Source organism: Bombus vancouverensis, chromosome 7 (assembly GCF_051014615.1).
Source record: "Bombus vancouverensis nearcticus chromosome 7, iyBomVanc1_principal, whole genome shotgun sequence".
Taxonomy (NCBI): Eukaryota; Metazoa; Arthropoda; class Insecta; order Hymenoptera; family Apidae; genus Bombus; species Bombus vancouverensis.
This window is the reverse complement of record NC_134917.1, coordinates 3,803,690-3,828,986: the sequence shown is the minus strand read 5'-3', so window position 1 is coordinate 3,828,986 and position 25,297 is coordinate 3,803,690. Positions and strand designations below refer to the sequence as shown.

Genomic DNA, 25,297 nt, shown 5'->3' with positions numbered 1-25,297 from the left:
GTCTCGACTTTCACAAAATGCAATCAACACTCTCTCGGCAACGCCACTCGCAAACTCCGTTTGTTGATTCCCTTTTTTCCCGTCGCTTGGCAATCGCTCGTGGCCAAGATCACGTAGGCCTCCTCTTTCCAAAACTACGCGATCGAAAACAAACGCCTCGGCTCTCGCGACATTCCACGCGGTTCACCCGCCAACTCCCAGGCCTCTCACTCACGATACTACATTAGTTTAAGACGATCTGTGTGAAACGCGAGTATGAGTACAGTTTTTGAACATTTTGATTCTGGAATGTCAAAATAGTGGTAAGCGAATTCGTGAAGTGCGATATTATATTCAATTTTGTGAGAGTGTTACAATATTGTGTTTATCATATTGTCTTTTCTGTTAATTTATAATAAACATTCCTACATTGTTACAAGACGATAAAATTAAAACAAAATTCTCATGGTGTTAAGTTATATCTACAACAATGAGAAATATTTATATCGAGACACATTCTCTTTAAATTCTTTTTAACAGACAAACTTTTTTAACAACTCGATAATTCTTTCACTCTAAAAATACCAGGGTTTTTATTTCCTAATATTCCTTTTAAATACATACGTTGAAAAAGATTTCTGTTGAATTATTTTAAACTTATTTTAAACGAAACACGGAGAAACATTTACGTATATCTCCTTAAAATCCAAAAACACACGAATATTTGCTTTGAAACGAATCATCTTTGTTGATTCATTTTAGAAACCATTGGTTGAAACTTAACTGGTCTTTGTAGCGTTAACGAACCACGTTTCCTTCAATCACCTATCATCCTCACACCCTACCGATCACCTGTCACGTCGAGTCAACTTGATAAGTGCGTATCGTGGTCAAATCGAAAGCTACAAGTCAAACACTCCTCTCGTGTAGAACACGAACGTGTTCCCATACAGCACGTTGTAATTCGCGCGTCACTTATCGGTTCTGTACTCTGTGCTACTTCCCTCACACGTGGAAATCACGGTCGGGCACACGTTTTATGCAGCCGCGACTCCACACAGGAAAGGATAACATTGCAACGCGAAACCACGGACGCTTCCGGCGATCGGCTGCCACATAACGGCGTCATTGATCAACAGAACGTTTCATTTGGCTCGATAGAGGGACGCGAAATTCCTGTTGGAAGTCACACTCGTTCGCGTTTATTATGCACTGTCCCGTGAATCGACTCATTCAGGTGCAAATCGAACCGAATTGCGGTCGAGTGTCGGCCGGAAAGCGTTCGCGCATACTGTTCACATGATTACCTATTAATCGGCTGATGAAAAAGTTTGTCACCTCTTCCTGACCCTCTATTCCAATGGTTTTGAAGTACCATGTAGAGGATTGTGTAGGTGTTTAGTCTCTGTATAGGTTGGTTGGTCTGTTCGAATAACAAGATAACTCGCTGTTGAAATCCGTCAAGTGTATTTTTAAATAATTAATAAATAAATACAGATAATGTCGTTAAGACGCTCGTACTAACAAATTCGCTAAGACAGTGTATAATCGCTAAAATACTCGCTGATAACTCGTTGGTAACTCTGATATAGATTGGTCGGGGGAAAGCCGGAAAATTCAAATTCGTCTTCGTTTGACAGTTGCACGTAGCGGCGACATTGTTTTGCCCCAAGTTTATTTATTATACATTGTGTGTATCCTAACGATATTGATACTACAACATGATTTGCATCGTCCTCCAGCTGGTGTGCCGCTACAATCGGGACTGAAGGGTTGCAGAATTTTGACACGTTGGGTGTCACACGAATTTTGTGTGTTTATCCATAATGTTGAAGGACAATCAGTTGTTCCAAAACGGTACACTTTTATATGATGGATACTCTCAAGCTAAACTAAACTAACTGCATCTTTTTGTTTCTATTCGAATATAAGATTAGTGGAAGGACAGAAAAATATTAGCAAGATTCAGATGTGGAAACGAGACCAAAGCAAGGGAATATTGGAAAGAGGAGGGAGAAAAAAGATGCAGATTATGTAAAAGGAAAGAAGAAGACCTGAGAATGCGAAAAAACAGGAAGACCAAAGGACACAGAAAAAATACTAAACGAGACTGGAAAAGGACTAACGGAATTAAAAACAATAATGGAGAAGAGAAGGGTAATACAAGACGGGGAAGAACGACAATAAGGAAGCACAGCAAGGAGGCAAAAGCCCAAAAGTTGCCATAGTTTTAAAGACAGAATAATTAAGGGAGTGCGATATAATAGAGTGGATAAGAGGGAAGGTAGATATACAGGGTGGTTGGTAACTGGTGGTACAAGCGGAAAGGGGGTGATTCTACGTGAAAAAAGAAGTCGAAAATATGGAATAAAAATTTTTCGTTTGAGACTTTGTTTTCGAGAAAATCGAAAATATAAAAAAATTTTTATTCTACATTTTCGACTTCTTTTTTCGCGTAGAATCACCCTCTTTCCGCTTGTATCACAAGCTACCAACCACCCTGTATAAGAAGCAAAATAGGTAAACGAGATGTAAAACCGAAAGCTCGTCCAAAGTCGAAAGGCACGGATTAAGCAATAATAAATAATAATAATAATATAAGATTAGTATTGAACTTTTCAAAAACAAATAACTAAATTATATTTACGCTTGTTTATTGTCAGAACATTTTCTAAAAAGATCATAAATTTTAATGTATATTTCTTTAAAAATGGTATCTGTGATATTGTAAATTGTAAAAAACATTTATGACACCATCATCTTCCTCCACTTCTTAGTTTAGGGAATTGATCTTATAGTTTCCGCACGATTCATATAAGTTTCTGAAAAGAATAAAATTATTTAATCTTTTTATAGTAACATTCAGTACTTCATATCATTGCTACGGTATTAAAAATGTTAGGAGTTTTACAAATGCGACTGTCCTTTTAATTCAAATGCTTTAATTAATTCCAATATTGCTGACCACTTATGACCATCACTGACAAATCTACTTCCGGTCACCGGTAGTTTTACAGTAATTAACGTGTAAAATTTTCCACTAAAAATGGTAAAAAGGTGAATCTTGTGACTGAAAAGAAAAATTGCATTCTATCGTTTAATGTCGGAAAAAGAAGGAAATTTCGTACGAAGAAGACAGGGAAATCTGAAAGTCTGATGGTACGGTGGGAAAGGTGAGGAGAAGTTGCTAAATTGCGAATCATTGTAGCGAGGTTTTGCATTACTTTTCCAAAGTACCTCACCTTAAAAAGAAGGATTATGTTGCCGCAACCGGGCGTTGAGGAAATGCATGTAAAAATAAGACGAAGCTCCTGAAAACCTTAAACCACAACGACACTGTAGAAAAGAGGAAGCAAAAGTCTCTACGTTTTCAAACTGCGGGCCACGAGCTTTGCCAATTTGCATTCTTCACGGCTGTCAAGATCTCGGTCGTTTTGTTCTCTATTTCCTTCGCGTCTCTTATTTCTACACGAGTGAAATTTAATACAACGATTAAAATCTGAGGAAAATACGTTTACAACAGCAGATGATAAAAATAAAATTCAATTTTCCAATGTTGAAACACAAATTTGTGTAATTGATATCTTCTTCTTGCCAGAGGAAACAATATACTCTGCGCAGTATGAACATTACAACGCGTCAAAGCCACATTCTGAACATTCCGTACGCGTTTACACTAAATTGTATCGGATAAAAACGTCACCATATAAAACTCTTCTAATGTACCAGTAGATACAATATGAAATTTCTCATATTTAAGCAAATTCATATTCTCAGTTGAGAATTAGAAAAATCGAACCGAAGCAATAATTTGTTTGATTTGTTAAATATTGCAAGAAGTATTGTACTATACATTGACTATCCTACGTATCTTCACATATTGTGTTATGTATTCTATGAATTTTTACATTTTTAAATCTTCCATAAATGAAAACCATTCGTTAGATTCAAAGATATAAGTGTCTTCTATAAGTTGCTTATGAGTTAAAATTTTCTAGGAACCAAAGATATAACTATTAAGACAAACGACATTTTGATATCTTCAATTTCTATGTAATATGTTTCCAGATTAATTTTTATACGAGTATATCTAACACATGGTTCCATGATTCGATATTGTATACACCAAATACACCGCCTCTGTTACTGGGTGATTTTATTTGTGACAAATATGCAAAAACTTGCGTAATTTTCAAGCAGTTCTCAGCTATGAACGTGCATGTATCATCTTTAAGGAAATGCAACGAAAACTTGGTCTAAATAAATTGTAATTAAGCGGCCTTTTAAGCGGCGAAGTTGAACCCACTCGCCCGCGGCAAGTAGATCTTTTTTCTTCTTCCTAGTGTTACGTAATGCAAAATATGCGAAAAAGTTATGAAAATAGGCGAGGATTGTCGACCAAAGTCTCTCGCTCTCGGAAGGTTGGCAGCGGTATAACGAGAAAGAAAGATTCTTCGCTTTCAAACGAAGGATCCCTTAATGTGCACATTACTAAGTAATTAATTACTTAGCTTGGCCGCTAATTAAGAACTTTTGTTCTTTACCTACACTTCTCTGTCTCCAGCTCTTTGATGAAGTCGATGCGTCAGAAGCATCTCTGTGTATTCACTGCTCTTTTTTCCTCTTCCCTGTTAATTATGGAATTATTAAGTTCCTCAAGAAGCTTATCAAAGTGGACATTCTGCAAACTATGCGTCTTTTCGTAACTTTTAAGAAGGAAGCGTAAGAAGGACTGAACTGTAAATAATACGGATTAATACCAACCAGTTATTAACTTTGAGATAAACATTTTTGTTCGACCTTCAGGGGGTTTGAAATTTTTTAATCTGAATACATTAATGAAGAAAGTGCGACATTTTGAATATTCAAAAAAATTGAAACTGAATTTTCGTTTTGCCAAACTTGTCTTGTAAGTGGCAACTCTTAGAATAGAATTTCAAAATCTGATTTATGTTCTCCGTTTTTTACTCTGTCTTATTATGGTATTACCATGTTCCTTGAGAAATTTACCATAGTCGATATCTTGTAAATTTGCATCTTTTGGAAGCTATTAGGAAAACAGCATTAAAAGGCGTGAACTGCGTATAATATTGAATTAAATACCAATCACCCATTTTCGTTAACTCTGAAGCAAACACTTGTTGTTCAGTTCTCCAAGGATTTGAAATTTCGAAAGCCTAATACTAAGTGTAAACTTAAAGAATAGAATCTTAAAATCTGACTACCAAAGTCCAAACTTTTTACACTCGGCGTCAGTAACTCCGTTAAGTCCGTAGAAACTGCGTTGAAGTTCCAACTTGGAGCAAGTTTACCACGGAAGGAAAGAAGGGAAAAATCGAGACTTAAAAAACAAAATAAAGGAAGAAGAGCGAGAGGAAAGGTCTCCGAAGAAACGTGCAGCCCACGTGGAGCTACTCGAAACTCAATTTTCCTTATGCGCTTTGTAGCTTTCTTTGGTGAATAAGGTAACCCTTGGTAGAGAGTATCACGTACAGCACGAATTCTTTGTGCTCGTATGAACGAGTAGAATGGGTATCAAGGGCTGAACGTAGAATCGGTAGTATACTTCTGGAAAGAGTATTTGAGGTAATTCCTCCGTCCCAACGGTTTACCATGAAATTAACAGTTTAAACTCTGTTGGCTGCTACCATGTTCGTGAAACCGATCATGAAGCGAATAAAAAAAAAGTTATTTGCTAATAGGAAATATAAATGAAGGTTCTTGAAACCTGTGAAGTTAACAGTCTAATCATCTATCTGTCGTCAAATCTTTTTACAAACATTTTTAGAACAATAATCTACCCAATCACAAGTCCTGTTGCAAGTAAGTGTAAGTTTCAGAGATTCGCATAATTTTGTTTTCTGTATTATATTATTATTGTGTTTATTATATTATTTCCTCTTCATAGATTCTACAATTTTATAAAAGCTAACAAAGTTGAAGTATTTACGACATTACGATAAAGTATAGTTATATATCACATAGTTGCCAATAAATTAAGCAGAAAACATTGAGCATTTAAATATCAATTAAGTGTCCAATGCCTTATCAATCTAAACATAAAGTTAGATAAGTAAAAAATGGTAAAATAATGTAGTACGATGGGAATGTAAATAATCCTCAAAAATAGTGAATATTATCGATTACAATAAATTTTAAAATTTAGAGTCATAAAGCGACGAAAAAAAAACAAAAACGAACCTCCTGATTCCCATAATAATAAACGTTATTTCAAAAATACCATTTAAAGAAATAATGGATTCCTATCCCGGAAGGAGACACGAATAAAAGTGCGAGAAGGAAATATAGTTACTCGGAATGATCTTCCACGTTTGTTGCAAGACACCGCGCCGTGACAGCTTTTCCTTCGTGCCTCTACCGACATTCCTTTGGCTCGTCCCAGTGGAAGACCTCGTCATCCCTCTTTATTCTACTATTCCCTTGTTTCCAATCGCCACCTCAGCAACGGCCATTCCCCTCGGGCCATCCCGCGGGAAGACAGCGGTACCTAATTCCCACTGGGAGAATCATCGGAAACAAAGAAGCCGCCGATGATGTGTCTGGCGGACCATTCGGCTGGATAATCTGGCTACCATTCCAGAAATGGGATCGATGAAGAAGAAGGAACGAGAATTCGGTGGCGGATTTCGTTTTCAGCCGGGGAATTGGAAATATTGAAGTTCTGACTTTCTCATTCGCTTTTTTTGCGATTTTCGTAATTCCACCCCAATTCGTAGATTATGTTTATAGAATTTGTATTAGATGTGCACGAAGTAGGGTCAGTCGTAAGGATAACGCATTTACGAGGGTCAGCGAGTGACTCTGTACCTATCGGCTCGTATGTTTATGCTTTGTCAAACACAACTTGGGAAGGATACGTGATACGCCACATGGAAACCCCCATGTGAAATGCAAGGACGTAAGATAACGGACAGGGAATGATGGAGGATGTTTGTTAGGTGGCAACGAGGCCACTTCCCTTCGTAGGAGGGTCATTCCTTCCCGTAACGCGAACGAGCAGTATTGTATCGAGTCGGAGGTCAACTGAACATCTTAGAAATAGCGACAGTGAAGCGCAATTCAAATTGTATAATTATATATGTTTATAGAAATATAAACCATTGCAAAACATATGTTTGTCACCGAGTATTAACTGACTGAAAGATAGAACATTAAATGAAGTTACTTTGACTGTTATTCGTTATTTGAAGCTTCGAATAATAGTAGCTAGCTTGATACCACAAACCATATACATATTGTAAGATCTTTCCTACAATTAGTTTATTTACAATAAATGGATTAAACAGGTTGATTAAACAGGAAACGATGGTTGTTTAACGTGAGCTAATGACAATAGCATACTATAATTAAGACAACTAGACAATCAATTTGCAACTCTCACGAAAATGATAGGTCGCTGGTGATCTCCTCACGTCGCAGTTCGAACGTTTCACAAATAAGGTGAAGAAATTGAACTTAGTCTATAGTAATAGAATTTATTATACAAATCCAACAGAGTGACGGTTCAAAGTGTTACAACAGACTGATTCAAAATGTTGCAACAGACTGGTCTCGAGCGCTTGTTTGGGAGAGTTTTTATACTGAGGTTTTAGTCCCTCTGGAGGGGTTGTAGTCTGGTGTTTCTCAGAGGCGCCTATTCCGTTACTATTTGGTTATTGTTTCGATGGCTGTGGCATGCAGGATATCTAGCCTATCCTGTTACTGTTTCTGAGCGTGTGGCCTTCTTGAACGTGTGACACTAGCAACACTACCTCGACAAGGCAATTCGCAGTCTCTGACTTCTCAACTCACAATGCTGTTAATTCGTTTATGTCTCTTAGCAACCCCTTGTCTTTTGTCTTGACCCAACCACGCACATGTTCCGCAACCGCTTGTTTATAATTCGCGCGACATCCCTGAGGCCCCTCGTCCACGATACTACAATATTATCTATACTTCTTGGTACAGTAGGTGAAACGTTAACGCAATTTAATAGAATGGTCAAGAGTTTGAATATAAACAGCTGTTGCGTTTCATTGAGCGATATATGCTTGGTCAGACATACAAACACACAAACACGTAACTATACATGAATATTACATTTTGTAACAAGAAAGATCGTCTATAAAACAAGAATTTGTAAAACGATATATATCTAGTTGAGTATTATTGTTTATAACGTTTCATTAAGAGAGTAACAGTAAATCTTGTGATTGAATTGATGAGGAATAGACAGTGGTAATGGACAGTACTTGGTCAGACACCTGCAAGATGCGTATTAATGGCCTTGTTGACGCCAGCATGCGCTCTGGTCCCAAGTAGTATATACCGTATTTAGTCAGACACGGGATGTCAGAATAGTTCCTCGGTCAATTAATCAGGCCTACGGTAACAATTAGGTATTGTATTGTTAGATAGAGTTTCATCCTAAGATATACACGCACAATAGTTCTATATATCATGTCCATAATAATAAATAACGGAAGACTAGAGCTCTATATAAAATTCTAAGAAATTCATCTTCACTGCGACCGACTAACAGGTACCACAAGAAAGAAAACACATTATCTTCCTACTCTTCACGTGCACAGGTCAAACGCGTTAAAAATTTATTAACTAAGTTCAACTTGCAGCATAGTCATTGTCGAGAGAACCGCCAGAAAGATAAATCGGTCCTTAGCGGCTGGCCGATGGATGAGTTCGACGCTTTTATAAATAATGTTACACAACATCTGTAGACGCTCCAAGTATCTTATAGATTCTTAGAAAGTTCGTCGAATGTCAGCCGATCTGTTGAAAAACTTTGAAACTGCGTCGATAAACATCGAATCGAGGAAAAAATATTTCTTTTGAGACAAACCAAGTAACAGGAAATTCTCCGGAGAATTTTCACAGTGGAATCGTACTTTTATTGGCACTCCGGAGCGTCAACCGATCGTCATTCCAAGAGAACACGTTCGTAATTACGGAAAAGCTTCTTCGGAGAAGAAAACTTTTTATTCCGCAAAACATAGCATAACCCCGCTGTACTTTAGTTACCATCTTATCGAAAATTGATCTTTTATCACGAGATAAGACATTAATCCTTCGATAGATCTTTGTAAAAGTGTTGAGGTCGACTGATAGAAGAACGAGTGGATGAATTTGTAATAGAAAAATATATTGAAATAAGTATAGGTATAAGTACAGGTATAGTGTATGCTGATTCAGATACTCAGTCTTTAAGTATTACAATACAATAAGAAAATGATAGGGAACACGTTCATATATTTATAGCAAAGGATATCACCAAAAAGTTAACCTTGGTGCGTAGCTCTAGCTGAAGGTTACAAGAAACAGCAATAGAAATCTACCTATAGCTCTTTTGTTTCTAGGCCTTGTAGCCCAAAACAAAATTTATATTCAAACGCACAATAATACGGACCTCTCCTTATTTTGAATTTTTTCCAGGTCACGAATATACAAAAAAAAAGGTGTAGAGTTTTTCTTGGAGTAATTACTTCAACAAAAAGGATCGCGGAAAGACGTAAAAAGAGTTGTCAAAAATTCTACGGTAGCCTCATCAAAAATTAAAGTATGTATCACTTTTTTCCATAAAAAAGGAAACTTTTTCTCACCATCATACACAGCTCGAAAAACATCATACATCATAATATGAAACGAATTCATCTCCGCGTGTTCAGTCGATTTCCACCATCCACTGATCTCCAGTGTAACCGATTTTTTAATAACTCTCAGCCGGCCCATTTGCCCTCTGTGCGCTTAACGAAAGGATCTATCTTAAACGCTGGAAAGACCGAAGGAAAAAGATGAAAAGGTAAAGGTCGGGAAAAGAGCCCGGAACCCGCAACGTCGTTCTGCAAGATAGAGGCCCTCGAAGGTTTTATTGGCTCTGCTCGTCAAGCACCTGTCAGTCGCTCAAACATGGTCGTAATTACGAGCAGATCTCATCGAGGACTGCCCTTCTGAAACAGATCTTGTCCCCTTTCTCTTTTCCTTTTGCCATTTTCTCGTCCGTCTATTCGGCTGAAAGACTCGAGACTTCAAACTACTCGCGTCGACCTCTATTTCCATCGTGTGTGTGAGACAAGTGCTTCTAAATTTTTCCAATATTTCATTACGTTTCACTTTGAAATTTACCGTTCATTACCCGCTTGCCTCTTGCACGCTTGCACCGTACGATAAAGTACGATATTATCGGATACACTTTCTTTCTTCTTTTTCCATCGACAAACCGACCGCTTTAAGTTTCAAGTGTCGTATATCTAATCGTATCGCTTATTACGTCCTGTTGCGCCACAAGGACAATCACTTTTATTCTCTTCTTTCAAGTGGTTTTCATCAATTTATTTAGAACGTGAAAAATGTGCAAAAGGGTTTATCTCAATCTTTGTCTCTTCGAAGAAATAATAAATCGATTATTTTCTAAAGTTGCACTGTTTAATATATTACAATCAGCAATTACATCGAATATTTATATAGAGCAGAAAAATGTGCAAAAGCATTTCCTTTTCTATCGTCATTCCTTTGGGGAAACGATAAATCAATTATTTCTAGAAACTCCAGTGTAATAAATTACAATTAGAAAGTGTATCAAAGCTTCGAATTCATCCCCCTTCGATTTAAAGACATACAACAAATAACTCTTCCCATAAATTTATGTATGAACGTTTCATTTACAATTTTCACGACGTTTCAAGAATATTTAGCTGAATCAGGGCAAAATCACGTTTCGATCCTGTGCTGCATTTGTCAAGCGAGGCGTGAGCCTATGAGCGCTAAAAGCCCACCCCATAAACGAGGCTATCTCTTCGCAGCACCATAAATTCGGCTATTATCGAAAATCCCTTTGGCGTGTTCACGCGGCTTCTGGTCGAGGCGCATATGCGTGGGACGAGGCGGAAGTATCGCGGACCGTATGCGTCCCCAAAAAGAAACGCTTTATACCGTTTGACGTTTATAACTGTAATCGCGTTAAACGGAAACGACAGCTTTGTGCGTTTCCAGGCACCGAAATAGATACATTGCGAACGATTCGCCTGCTTGTTCTACCATTACTTTCAACCAGACATGGCTATAACGTATCGAACGTCTATCATATTTAACTTATACAGATTTAAAAGTTATTAACATGTAGTGGCACACGAGCTAGAGGATAATTCAAATCATGTTGTTGTTTTGCCTCGGAGTAGCAATATCGTTAGGATGCACATAACGTAATAATAAATAAACTTGGGGCAAAACAATGTCGCTGCTACGTGCAATCGCCAAATGTAGACGAATTTGAATTTTCCGGTTCTCCCCGACGACTATAAATAGACGGGCGCGATCGTAAGGAGTTCAGTATCTACCAAGTGTCTATCAGTTATCAACGAGTTATCAGCGATCTTATTTACGATTTATACACTGTCCTAGCGAATTCATTAGCACGAGCGATTATTGTCTGTATTAATTTATTTATCATTTTATATCTGACGGTTTTCAAGAACGAGCAATCTCGTCTTACAAATCTCACGATCAACCATCCGCTACATAATCCTCCACAAATATTACAAGAACTATAATTTCGAATATAACTTTCTCCAATCGGTCAGTTATCTTCGTTAAAAATTAATAAAATATAGTTCTTGTTGTGTTTATAGAAACATAATTTTGTATCTGTTTTTCATTATTTTAAATATATAAGAAAATTAGAATTTAGTATAGAAATCAGAAATTGAGATATTACAAGCTCGTAAATTATCGTATTACAAGTACTATCAAATAATTCATGTCTTTCCCGTTTTTAAAGATCTTAGTTTGTAGTTTTCTACCGAACTAATCTTTTTATAAACAATATCATATGTTTAACATATGATCACTACGATTAATGACAAAGAGTGAAATGGAGGTTTAGGTGGTTTGTATGGACCAACTACTCTAATTATAAAAAATTATCACGGAGTACCACTTAATACCAGAAACTGAGAAGGATAAAGACACGATGGAAATCAGAAAATTGCACAGCGGAAAGTCGCACAAATGACTTTAAAAGTTAATGAAACCTACATCCGGAAATAGATTTTAAAAAGCAGGAAAAGTATATCCACGGGTCATGAAATTAAATTTTATTATCTCAAAATACTGGAGTTGAAAGCTCTTGAATGTGCCAGTGCACAGTATACAAAATTACATGTACAATATTTACATATACTCTGTTAGAGATTGGTGAAAACAATTTGCAACGCATTTTCAGCAAAACATTTCGCACTGTTGTTCGTTTCGTAAACAGATTAACAGAACACGTAGCGCGTGAACGCGAAAATTTCGATGAGATTCGCCTGGATGAATGACGATTCAACGTCGCTGTAATATCCGGTCGAACTTTGGCGAAACGCTTAATAATTTCGAGATAGAACATCGCGATGTGTCGCGTGATGTCATCCGTGTCGAAAAGTTTCGGCCCCGGTAATGCATACGAGAAACAAGAAACCGCGGAAAACTTTTCGCTCGACGATTGCCCCGGAGAATAATTTTTATTCCGCGTCCACGGTCTGTTCGGTCTCCAGTCACATAAATTATCAACAGTTACGTACGTATAATCTGTTTACCAGGCTGGCTTGCCTTATACCGTAACGACAGGCATTTTTAAAGCGTCTCCAGCCGGTTCTTTGTCTCCTGTCCTACGTTTCGAACAGTTACTACTAGTATCTCCGGTACAGTAACGGACGACGCGAATCTGCGATAGAAGTAGCCTCGATGGTCGCCAGTTAAATCGAGAACGTTGCCGTTAATTACTTCTACAGTTCGTAAAATATTGCGTTAAAAGCATCAGAGTAGTGAAAATGATGAATTAATTAATGCTTCAATTTCCGACAAGGGATTTCTGGAAATTTGAATGATTTTTTGTCAAATATAACGGATTATTTTTCTTCTTAAATTATGTTTTTCTCATACACATTTTGATTTCTTACAGATACGAATTATATTACTTTAGAAATTGGTAGTTCTAAATTTAATATATTTAATTGCATTTTTTATAACAGCTAATGGAAAATGTCTAATTGTAGATTAAAATTCAGTGTGAAAAATATCAGTGGAAGTATTCACTGTAGCAGATAGTTTGTTAATTAGTATTGAATTATCAATAGCTAATCACCCAATATATTGATTTAATTTCATCAGTCTATTTCGATGAGGAAAACACGTTCGCAAAGGCGTTCTAGAGGAGATGGATATCGGGTAAATTAATTTTCTTCTACGGAGAAAGTTAATGGTTTGATAAAGTGTTCCTCGAGGGGGGCTAATTACAACCGGGGTATAGGGGTGCAAAAACGGATACGAGGTATCCAATGAACAATGAACAACGTGCCCAGAGAAGCTATTTATTAAATAGGAAAATGAGCGCTAAAGTTATTTCGTCGAGATCTAGGCGATATGGACAGATTTATCGTTCGTAACTGCGTAATATATTCGCAAACAGTGAACCGACTTTCTAATATACGATTTTTCCTTTTTTCTTCGCTAGAATGTACCTTGAAGATGTCTGTTAATTTAATTTTCCAACTGCATTTTCGTGTTCCTTGAAAAGTTTTCACATGAAGGAAAAACGTTAAACGGTGTATCACGAGTCTTCATCTTTCTTGTAGACGACGAGAGGGATGCGATTTAACCTCTTTTCGAGCCGAGATTTGACAAAGTATCGTAGGTCTTTGGTCCCGCGAGGACAGTAACTATCGTTAGAAGCAGACGCTTCCACTATTCCCTCAGTTAGCTGCAAAATTAATCGATGATAGTTCCGCGTAACGATACACGGTAATCGACTGCCATCAAATATTTAGTAAACCAAGCCTTTTGCGCCGTGAGAGTAAATTTCTAAACAGTAGACCGGTATCATGGGACTTCTGAGCTATCGCACGTTTATGGAAGAATAAATCTCGGCAAATATTTGGTAAATAACCGCTCATTATTAATAGTGTAATATATTTAACAGATTGACTCTGATAGTAAAAGATTTAAGCATGAAATTTGAAGATTAACGAGGAACAAAACTATACAAACACACAAGGGATATTTTGAAATATTTAAGGGGGTGTCCTGAATTAGAATGGTCTGAAACAGCGTCTTTTTGTGATTTTTTTTAGAAGGGAAAGAATGAAATTAAGTTATTGAATTTTGAGGTATGGTTTTATACATATTTAACGAATACAAAAAAATTTTTTTTAAGTAAAAAAGAAGATTATAACAGATTTCTAAGCCTATTTCATGGGCTGCAGTTTTTAATCGGTGTGAAAGATCCACCTCGTAATTCTTGACCGAAACAAAAAACCAAAAAAGGATTAAATTATTATATATTTTTCTTCACGATGAACTAAAAACGTTCGTCAAAAAGTTTATTTAAATAATTGTTATAGCACCTTAAAGTTTACTTTTTCCTTTTATAAAACACATGTTTTCTTTAAACCCGCCAAAATTTTTAATTTCACACTATTTTCTGCCTTTTTTTAGGAAAGGAAAATGTGAACTGAAAACGATCGAGGAAGCGAAGGAATAAATTAGAAAAAAAACATATACTTGCAAAAACTGTAAATTATTTGCAGTCCTTAAGACAAAAATTAATAAAGATCTAATAAATACCATACTTTTCAAAGTCAACATTAATTAAGTACAGCAATATATGAACCTAATAGCTGCACAAACAAAATATATAGAACCTTTCATTTTAACACATTTTACTTGTTCTAATATTAAGACCAGGCTTTCAACGAAAAGACGTCTTTAGCAGCGAAACAACTTTCTTACTTTCTAGCGAACCACCCATACTTAGACGCAGACAGAGCTTACGTTGATTCCAAGGCGTTCTCATTTCACGTGATTTTTGACGCTGATTCCCCCTGAGAGCTCTTACACAAGCCGATGACAAGGTTCACCGGTCTTAGCACCGGTTTCATCCCCTCACGAACGATTATCGATCACTATCGAGAGGCAACCGGGAGTATAGATTAGTTTGAAACTCGAATCAATTATACGCACGACGAGGAGGAGGCGGCTCGGTCGGCCAGACGAGCTCGGTACACCAAATCTAATTAGTAATGCCGATTTAGCAAACCCTAATTGCGCGCCAACATATCACCCGCAATTTATGCGACACCCGTGTTATGAATCACTGGGGTCCAACCTCCGTGTTTTCCTGTCAGCCTCCAAACCACCACTTTCGTAACGTATGTGCGTTACCTGCGTGCAAGTCTCCGCCTTTCTCTCGCCGATTTCATATTAATTTCCATACTTATCGCGATGATCGTGACCGTGGCTTCATCGTGTTGCGAAATCTCCTCTGATGGCGTTGGAAGCCGCGCTTCGACTAATGCCCCGCATTTCAAACACGCTGACGGTGATGCCGTTCGCGTGTGATTCGCTTGCGGCTCTCTGAGTGTGATTAGAGGTCCCGGAAAATGATTAAAGTGCTCCGCGATTGAGGGATATCATTGAAGAGATTTTGGGCATTTGTGAATAACTTGTGGAGTGGATTCAGAAGATTTTATGATATCGATGATTTCATGAATCGGATAGTGATCGGCTTACGCGTAATTTCGTTGCATAATAATTGATCTTGCAATAACGTGATTGATCCGAGCAGATTTATAAAAGCATTAGGTTGCCCGAAAAGTGTCTTTCTTTTACACACACGTCTTTTACAACGATGCATCTCTATACAAACATGAAACCTAATCCGTCGAACGTTGTGATCTTTATTTTGATAGAACGAAATGGATCATACGAAATTCGATAAAATAATATAAAACGGAAAATGATGCGCATCCATTATTTCCTTATAAAACGAAAGAAACTTTTCGGACGACCTAACATATAGATATTTTTAAACGAACGCGTGATAAAATTTGTCAATGTTGTTATATTTTTTCCACATGTTAGCCACATATATTTTTCGTATTACGTATATTAAACGTATATCGTATTATATGTATATTTTTCTAGGCGAGTAGAAAGAAATAAGAAAAGGGAACAGAGACCACTGTGAGAAAATGTGTTGTTATGAAAAGGAGACTATATATTTGTGAATATACTTTGGAATAAAATACAAGAATTTTAATGTAGTAAAAAGATTAATCTAATTCATCAATAAACAAAGGTGCAAAACTTCCATCCATAGCTCTAACATCGATAGCGTCCACGATGCTGATGTTTGGTCGTATAAACAAATTAATCGTTAAAATCGAATGCATACGATTAGCGGTAGACTGATTCATCGATAAGCTGTCATTACATCAGTCTGCTAACGATCACGTCACCGTACAAACGTTTTAATAGTGGCGTTGATACCCCGACCGCTTTGTCCGTGGCTACGTATAAAACTCATTAACGATATATTGAAATCGAAAGCGGTGTTAACGCGCTCGAATTTGTGGTCGATAATGTGAGGTATCCCCGTCTGTCTCGTTATTGTTCCATGCAGAAAAATTTGACAAGACGTCATAATAGATTCCTATGTTACAATTTTAATCTTATTAAGAAAAGTAAAGTGGATAATGATTACAACTTGTCATTTAATCTACAGAATGTTTAAATCGCATTTAAATTGCAACAGCTATTTAGAAATTAATAATGGTCGCTCGTATCATTCTAATAATGATCATTATTACATGGCCCGCGTTATTATGATAATTACAACGTTCGGAGACCATTCGATCACCGGCAATTAAATTATGAATAACCAAGTTACTTGCGCGTGAAACCGGGAATAACAATCGCTTGGTCTGGTATATCGCTAATTTATTTCAATTCATTTTGTCGGACGTAATAATCGAGCGAACGTCGAGTCGATCGATTTGCACAGACACCTATGATAGGGTATTAAACGGTCAGCCAACTTCTGACAAATTTAAATTGATGACTGTAACGGAGCCCATTTTTCGGTTTATTAACTTTCGTCGGTTGTTTAATTGAAAGAAATGATTAATCGATGGCGAAACTATCGACGTACGGGCCTGGTAAAAAGTTGAAAATTCGCCTGTAACCTGGCTATAATCGAATCCGTGTGTAGGTATGTATCGATTTGTCGCGTTATTGGTTCACCGAGGACAGACTCTCAATCAGAATAGAGGTAGGGGATTGAAAAAAAATTAAAATTAATCGTTGCCACAACCCCATTTCGGTTTATTAGTTTCCTTTCACTAGCCACTATCAATAGAAATGATTAATCGTTTGCCATTCGATGGCTAATTAATTGAAAGCTTTAATCTATCGATGTCGTATATCTCGTCGTTAAAGGCGGCTCGTTAAACGCATACCTACATTATTAGTACAAATTAAACGGTTCATCGATTCAACATCTTCTCCTCAATCCTCCCCACCAACGATTGCAATCGAATCAACCGAAATTATAGACATCATTTCCACGCTGAAACGTAGAAATAATGAAAGTAACGATGAAAGTGAACAATTCGATTAGATCAGAGGTAGCAATCAAAACTGCATCGGACCAGTTGATTAAATCGTGAGCTGACTGAAGTTTACGTTCGATAATTGCAAAATGATTTCTTCCTGGCCGCTGCTGAACTTCTGTCTTCGACTTCGACTTCGTAATTAGTTTCTTCAAGTATCGATAATTCAGTTTCAACTTTTAAAATGCCACGTTTATCGCGATAAATCCATACGAGATCGAATTTTTCGACCACTTGACAAATTATTAAAAGAAATCGATGATAATATCTTATCGTGAATACGATGGAAGAGCTTTCCACAGGGACAAATCGTTGAAAATCTCCTTCTACTTCTCCAGGGAGCTGCCATAATTTCAAATAATCGAAAAGTTCGCTGGGGGAGAGAAGTTCTGGCAACTCAATTCACTTTGACAATTCTTCGCTGAATATCGTGACCGTTTTCCTTCTCCGTGAAAGACGCTACTTGTTTATGCATTCACCAAGACGAAAACTCTATATCTGTGCGACGTCCGGTCCCGTTAGAATCCACCTGTACGATTAATTCGTTAAAAGACAATGTTTATTCTACGAAAAGAAAACACGATCTATAATGTAGTCTCCAATTTCACGAACATCGCTGAACTTTCCAAGCATCGTTGCAAAGTGACAGGAAGTAATTTTGTAGTTTGCAACATTGCTGCAGATCGCTCTAGAGAGTTTCCGGTGTTTCCCCTAGTTTTCGAACAGTTCCAACAACGTTGAAAAGGCCGTTTAATGGGCATTCGTAGAATATCGCGCTGTTCCTCCATTGTTGTCGCTTTTTTGTACCGTTATTTTACGAAATGAACATTTGACAATTACATTGGACAATTACAGTTTCACAAGCGATCATTTGATCTTTGTATATCACAGGAAGAGACTGGTACGTCAGTTTGACATAGTTGCGCCCCGTATTTAACATGTGCTTATCGCATTGAGCGTTAATCATCTTATATTAAACTTTGTGTCCGACCACATGCAGTCCTAAGCTACTTAACCGCGTTCTATAGTAGATGCGGCGACATTATCTGCGACAGTTGGAACGTTTCTGTTATTATCTGTTATCACACAAACTACTAAACTAAATGCTTCATCTAGACTTTGAATTTCAAACAATTACAGTTAACTTATTCATAAATAAAAATTCAATTTGAACGTTCGATTAATATCCAATCAACATTTAGGCAACTTTCACCTTTTACAGATAATAGATTAATAGATTTATTTATAAGCGACTAGATCGATTTAGTCGATAGATAGCAGAACATCCGAAAAGTGTTGTGTAAGTGTGATATCAGAGACGATACCACGGTCAATTTAATCGCTTTGACGCGGAACGACTCAAAGTGTATTTGAAATTTATGGCATTGGCTTAGCGACCATTTGATCAGACGTCGTATACAGCTGAAAGCTTCTTCAGTGAATACATTTATTAAGCAAATTGAATGCGGTGTCATATTCCTTATCAATATTAGAAGCCTTGACCGCAGAAGGAATAAGATCCATTACGGCATTCCACGTCCTACATACATTTCGATGTAGTATCTTAACAATTTCTGATAAACAATTGGGATCGTAGACCTCGTCTACAAATTAAAATTTTAAACGAATAACTTTCACGAGGTTACGGTCTTAAATTTAAATCACGGAACATTTTCACGTTACGACACAGTTCACCAGGAAATAAAAGTTGGCAGCTTTATGAGGACATGCGCGTTACGCACCCTGCGATAAACCATAAGACGACCATTTCGTTGGGCTTTATTACTGTTTTCCATCTTTTTAAATTGTAAGGATAAACACATAGATATCTTTTTTACTTCCCCTCCATAAAGCTGGACCTTCGTCTAATGGTTGGAAAATATTTAGGATTACCCAGAATGAAATTACAGAAACAGACTGCAGGATTGCTGAAAAAGAAACGTACAGCAGAGATCTTCTTCAGTTTCTATGCATACGCTATGTAAGGTATTTTCAACGCGAAAAATTCTCCTATAACACATATGACAGAAGATAATATAATATATCATAATACCAATATAATATCAATTTTAAACTTTCTTAAATGAGAAAATCACATTTTGGTGTCGATGTTATTCCTTTAATAAACTTGCACACGAACAGAACTAAGAAAGTCAGATGATTAACTGCGATAAAAAATAAAAGATACAAATAACATATCCTGTTTTGTTGATGTAAAAGTTACTATAAGAATAATTATTTATTGGATGCTTCAAGAAATACACGGTACTTGTTATCCTTTAATATCTTTCTATTGAGATCGCGTGCAGGTGTAAGGTGATAGATTTTTCATATTGAATAAATTTAGACGATCATGAAAATACTTTTATTTTATATCAGATATTCCATGTATACGAATTAAATATTCTCAGCATCTAACTATTCGCTCAACACTCTCAACGTGATATCAAACTTCGCTTTCTTTACTCTATCCTTTTACTGTACGCTGAAGAAAGTATCCGCAACTCGTTAATTAACTTCCCACGAAGAACAATAATAAATGAGCGTTTAATATCATTGTTTATTCCCACGAAGGCTCTTGAATTTGGCCACGAACTCGAACCGAAGTTTGGCCTGAAGATTCTTCGTGCAGAACTTTTGTAGTATCATCGGTCCGTAAAACTTATCGAGGTCAACTACCTTTCGATGCAACGAGGCTTCCGTCACGGTTAATAAAAGACAATTCCACGGTGACCACTCTTCGTCATTTCGAAATCTCACCAACCTCAACTCTTCTAAATTATCGTTTTCAGAAATGGCCGATTTTCCGTGCCAAATATCGTTCACCAAATGGTAAACGGTTTTTGCATCAATAACAAAAGCCAGACTGGTGTAACAATAGATTCTAGCTTCGCGACGTCTTATATCACGAAGAAGTCTTTGATAGGGCTCGTATACGAGCCGAGGCCCAGTGCGAACTCTCACGTAGAGACAGTAATTGCACGAAGAGGAACGGGACCATTTCTCGCGTGGGAACTTCTCGAGAGGCAATAGTCTGCCGCAGCTCCTGCAGATAGTTTTACAACTGGTCCGGAACCAACTGATCAGCCTCGAATCCTCTCGCTCGTTTCTCAAGGACTCCCTTGCCAATCTCAAAAAAGCCATCTTCAGGCCACTTCTTAACCAATTCAACTTACTTTCCTCCACGTTACGGGTCAACAGATCAATCTCTTGATTCAACAGACGTACCAGTTCATCAGATTCCTTACACGTATGAGGCTCTATATCCTTTCTCAATTTAGACAACATCTCAATTCTTTCCTTAACAGTCATATTTTCCTTCGACAACTCTTCGAACGTGCCTCTAAAGCATCTGGCGTGCTGTACAAACGGTGTAATTACAGGAATCGATTCTCCATGACTGGTTTTCCATACGACAGGCTTGCACAACTCATCCAAGAATTTTCTGTACGATTGCTCTCTCTTTTTTAATTTGATAGTGGTTTTCCTCGAATCAATAGCTCGCAATAGCTCTACCTCCTTTGATAGGATTAAACTGCACAATGCGATCCTGGACGACACGAACAGCTGTTCACTCGCACTCTTCGTCTCGTAGATACGCCAACGATCCAGCAGATTGTACAGCAACTCGAAGTCCGCCCTGGTACTCGGCGACGTGCGGTTTAGTATCACGAAATCCCGGCTGCGATAGAATCTCGGTACTGGCTGTATTTGCCGCCGGTTCGTGTTCTTAGCGCAGGCTGAAACGCCGCTCGACGAGATCGTGGTTTGCCGGCCGCGGTGAGCTCTGCGGGCAACGTCGAACAGACGTTTGAACAGGTGTTCCTCGGAGATTTTGTTCGTCGCCAAAAGTTTACGCCACGGAGTTACGAGCTCGTGTGCGCGCTGTGTTCTTCGTTGACACGTTCGATTCGAGGAAATCCAAAGGATTTTGGGGAGCAGACGGTTTGGCGAAGTTCGGGGGTTGAAAGCTGGGCTCTTGGAAATATTTCATCGGGTGGAAAGTCAGTGGAGAGCATTAAGCGCCAAGTACTAAACTAATACTTTGAATTGTAAAACTGTGTAAGTTAATCGAAGTAACAATTCGATAAGATTGGAGAGGTTTAAAATTGATCTATATTACGTTAAATTATTGTAAATGGCGTGAGAAAGTTTCGAGACCCGGAACAGAGAAATTCTGTTCTCTTAACCAGTTTCTCTTCGACCTACCTATGCAACGCGAGTAAATTGTGTATCTTACCGTAACATCGAGCTTTACGCTTCTCTTCGTACCGGCTAGAGCACTTAATTAATAAAAATAACTGATTTAACGAAGCTTCGTGGCTTTATTTCTGCCAGTCGCGAGATATGGCGAAAACCTGCCCTGTCCTGCTCGTATTCTACTCGCTACCTTAATATCCGCCGTTCGTTACTTTACCTGTAAAACCTCTGTATCTTTACGATGCTCTCTAGAATCTTCTCGTTCGAGTAATCCTTGAATCTCGGTTCCTTGGAATTTCTAAAACTTTGTATAAATCTGTCGCGGACGTTAGGAAAGAAATTCGTCTGCACTTCAACGTCGCATTCCACATTCGTAAATTTATCCACAGTAAAATTTGTCTGCGTTCTTTTGTCATTTTTGCCGTCATGTTTACCAGTTTGCGTGCACGTGTTCCGATAAATAGTTCCAGTCAGTTTGTGTTTCCAGCCAACTAAGTATGATTGTGTTTTAATCTCTGAATTCTCCATTTGAACTTTAATTAGTCATCAGTGGTATGGCTACACGGTCGATCGAATTAACTATGAAAAAAAAGAAGAAACGCGGTTGTGAAAGTATAACCATCGGCTAAGAGCTAGCCTGAAGATAATGGTAATGTGGCTAGTAAAGAAAATTACTGTGCCAAGGTTTAAAGGATTCGTTCGGAGGATTGCATCGTCCGCCGTTTTACAATTCCAAACGAGCGTTGTTGGACTCCACGAGAGGAAGAGCGACCGAAACTGACTACTCGGATTTAATCGCCGGAATTGTTTTTGCGTGTCTTCCGACCTCCACCGTCGTTTTCCACGTTGATAATCGTTTTGTTTTACTTTCCTCTATCTATCTTTGGATAATTTCCTTGTGTAAGTTTCTTCTCGATTTTAAAATCGAACTGATCTTTGGAATACAAAAAGATTCTTAATCTTGTTGTCTTTTTCTTTTCCTGGTGTGATAAATAAAATTATTATTACCTGGTAAAAATGGAAGACCAGCGATTGTAAAATAGTGCCAATATCTTTATGTCGTTTCACTTTTCTCGATCTTCGATAATTTCCTCCTAGAAGCTTCTCCTGCTTGTAACCAAACTGCACCTGGAAATACAAGAGATTTCTTGATATTTTTTATTCTTTCATCTTTTTAATGTGGAATACTTGTATTCGAGCCCATTGTACTCTAGGAAAAATAAGAGATCAATTGTAAATAAATGTAAGGATCGTTGTCCTTGAATCTCATTTACCGTAACTCAATATTCCACTTGGTCTAATTGTCGAATTTACACGAAATCCATAATTTAGGCTGGGTAAATGCAATTCGGTATTGTCCATTACAAATGTATCGCAAACCAGAAGTCACATGATACTCTGCACAAACAACGAACAGTAACGTTGGAGGACACGTGGCGCATTGTAAACATAATCACGTGCCATTAACAGTGTAAAGCACCGATGTGACATTAGAAATCACAAAGGGCAAACAGGCTGTCTGGTGAATCTGGCAACCTCATAAAATACCGCAAATGCAATCAATGCAGTGGGTCCCTATTAAATGCAATTTAAACATCGATTACTAAACTTATCACTTATTCGTATACTCTCTACTGATTCACAAAAGATGTTTATGCATACATAGAATGTAAGAAAGTTTTTAGGAAATTATCAATTTAAAATTGTTCAGTTCCGTTAGAATAAAGATAATTGCAGAAATTAGTATGCTTTTAATGGTACAGCGTTTTCATTTGTATTTAATTCTTTGAAAGAAGCAAAGGTCCAAATTTCCCATTAGAGAATGAAAGTATAATATTCCGTGGCACGAGTAGCTTTCAAGTTATTAGTCTTGAACATCGTGGTCGAATGTGTTTTCTTCCCCGTTAGTTTTCGCCGCGTAATGGCCAATGAAAAAATCATAAGCATATAAAGTTAGCCATTGATATCCGAAATAAGTAAACAGCGTAAATATTATAACGTCAATCATCGACGTATCGCGTATTGCGTCATAAATTCAGTCATAAACGTAGATGTTATCGGTGACCGCTTAGTGTAGCATAAATTTCACCGTAAACGAACATGGACTGGCACAAATTCGATTAGGAATAAGTACATTGCAAACGTAAATTTGACCGCAAATAAGTTGGAACCAGAAAACTATCGTTTCGTTCGCCAAAATATTCCACGCGACTAATCAATTAAAATAAATTACGAGTAGACTGTGGCTTTTTATGAAGATTTATGAAAATTTAAATTTTTATGAATACAACGGAAGAAATAAAACCAGAGCAGAAATTAGTTTCGTACACTAAATATCATGACAAGTACCAATTATAACTTTGGCTTGCACAAAATTTCGTCAACCTATGAGCTATTTTTAAAAAACATGCACTATAAACCTACCAACTTGTTTTCATTTTCAATTTATATGTCGGAGATGAAAGGAAAACCGGAGCCTTCCCTTTGCAATTTTGAGGAAGCCTTCTAATGCTTTAGCCTAGATTTTATCATAACTGTAATTAAGCAATTGTCATTTGTAATTGTTTGATATTTGTGAAAGCGAAAGTGGGTTCGAGGTGACAACTGGTCGCCGAACGTAGCCACGGTCACGGGATAAACGTTTTGCCTGACGAAGGTGTGGATCGGTTGTATCGTTCTCCCTAGAAATCACATAGAATTGTACTTTAGAGATGTCGATATAATGGGACACACGTTGTATTAGGAATCAATCTCCAGACAGAAACTGCCTAGTAACGGCGTTTGGATCTTTCTCGATGTTTCCAAAGAGTATACAACAAACTTTTGACAGAAATTGCCTAGCAATAACTATTGGAACCTTCTCGATGTCTCCAGCGAGCATATAACAAACAAATGCAGTCGTATAGCGAAAAAGATTTTCATCAGATATTCATTCGTGTGATCGCCTTGGAAAGCGATACATCGAGCAATTTACCGAGTGTCTCAGCAATCGTATTTTTGTGTTTAAAATTATTCTACGCATAGTAAAGAGTTATCCCGTTGACCGTGGATTCGTTTGAACCCCGGAACATTGTTAATAGCGTTAATTAAATTCATTATTCGTAAAACCTATCAATCGTTAATCTCATTATTCGTTAAATTCATTATTCGTAAGACATATTATTCGTTCCTCTTATTGTTCGTTAAACTTATTATTCTTTAATCTAATTATTAGTTAAACTTATCGTTTGTTAATCTTATCATTTATTAAACTCATTATTCATAATATTTTGTAAAATCTTGTTTATTCGCGTAAATATATTCTCTGTTTTGTAAAACAATGGCTAATTCAAACGAAGAATCATTACGCGCCTTAAATCCTAATGATAACCCGACATATATTATATTAAAATTCTATTATTTAATAAAAAAAGAGACATTTACATCAGAAGAGTAACAAAAATACACTGATTATATTCTTCTGTTATGATCATGATTAAATTATGATTCAATTTTCCATAAACATAAATATCATAATTCAGAAAAAAACCGAAAAATATGTTTTCTGAACAGCTTAATTTTTATCTTTTTGCGCACACAACTAAAGATACGAAAGGATATGACGTACTATGTGAGGAAGTTTAACTTCCACAGACTTCCAAATTATAAATACCTGTTAATTCAGGCCCCGAGCAGCG

At 37.2% G+C, this 25,297-nt stretch overlaps 2 protein-coding genes across 2 annotated transcripts in view; one reads left to right on the top strand and one right to left on the bottom strand.

The window, feature by feature from the left end:
* Positions 1–25,297, top strand: part of LOC117164628 (zinc-ribbon metal-binding protein lunapark) — a 57,386-nt gene that overhangs the window by 17,729 nt on the left and 14,360 nt on the right. The gene's annotated exons all lie outside the window — the stretch shown is intronic.
* Positions 19,803–22,741, bottom strand: LOC117164645 (IQ motif and ubiquitin-like domain-containing protein). Its single transcript, XM_076619940.1, has 3 exons — positions 22,629–22,741; positions 21,838–22,554; positions 19,803–21,207 (listed from the first exon to the last, which is right to left on the bottom strand). Exons 2-3 carry the CDS (start codon positions 22,146–22,148, stop codon positions 19,974–19,976), a joined length of 1,545 nt encoding a protein of 514 aa, XP_076476055.1. The 5' UTR covers positions 22,149–22,554; positions 22,629–22,741; the 3' UTR covers positions 19,803–19,973.

Excerpts from the sequence above, each read along its gene's own strand:
- LOC117164645 (XM_076619940.1), bottom strand. The coding sequence starts at position 22,148 with ATGGAGAATTCAGAGATTAAAACACAATCATACTTAGTTGGCTGGAAA. Across the intron at positions 21,208-21,837 it reads AAGATACAGAGGTTTTACAG|AGCTCACCGCGGCCGGCAAA; the intron begins GTAAAGTAACGA and ends CGTTGCCCGCAG.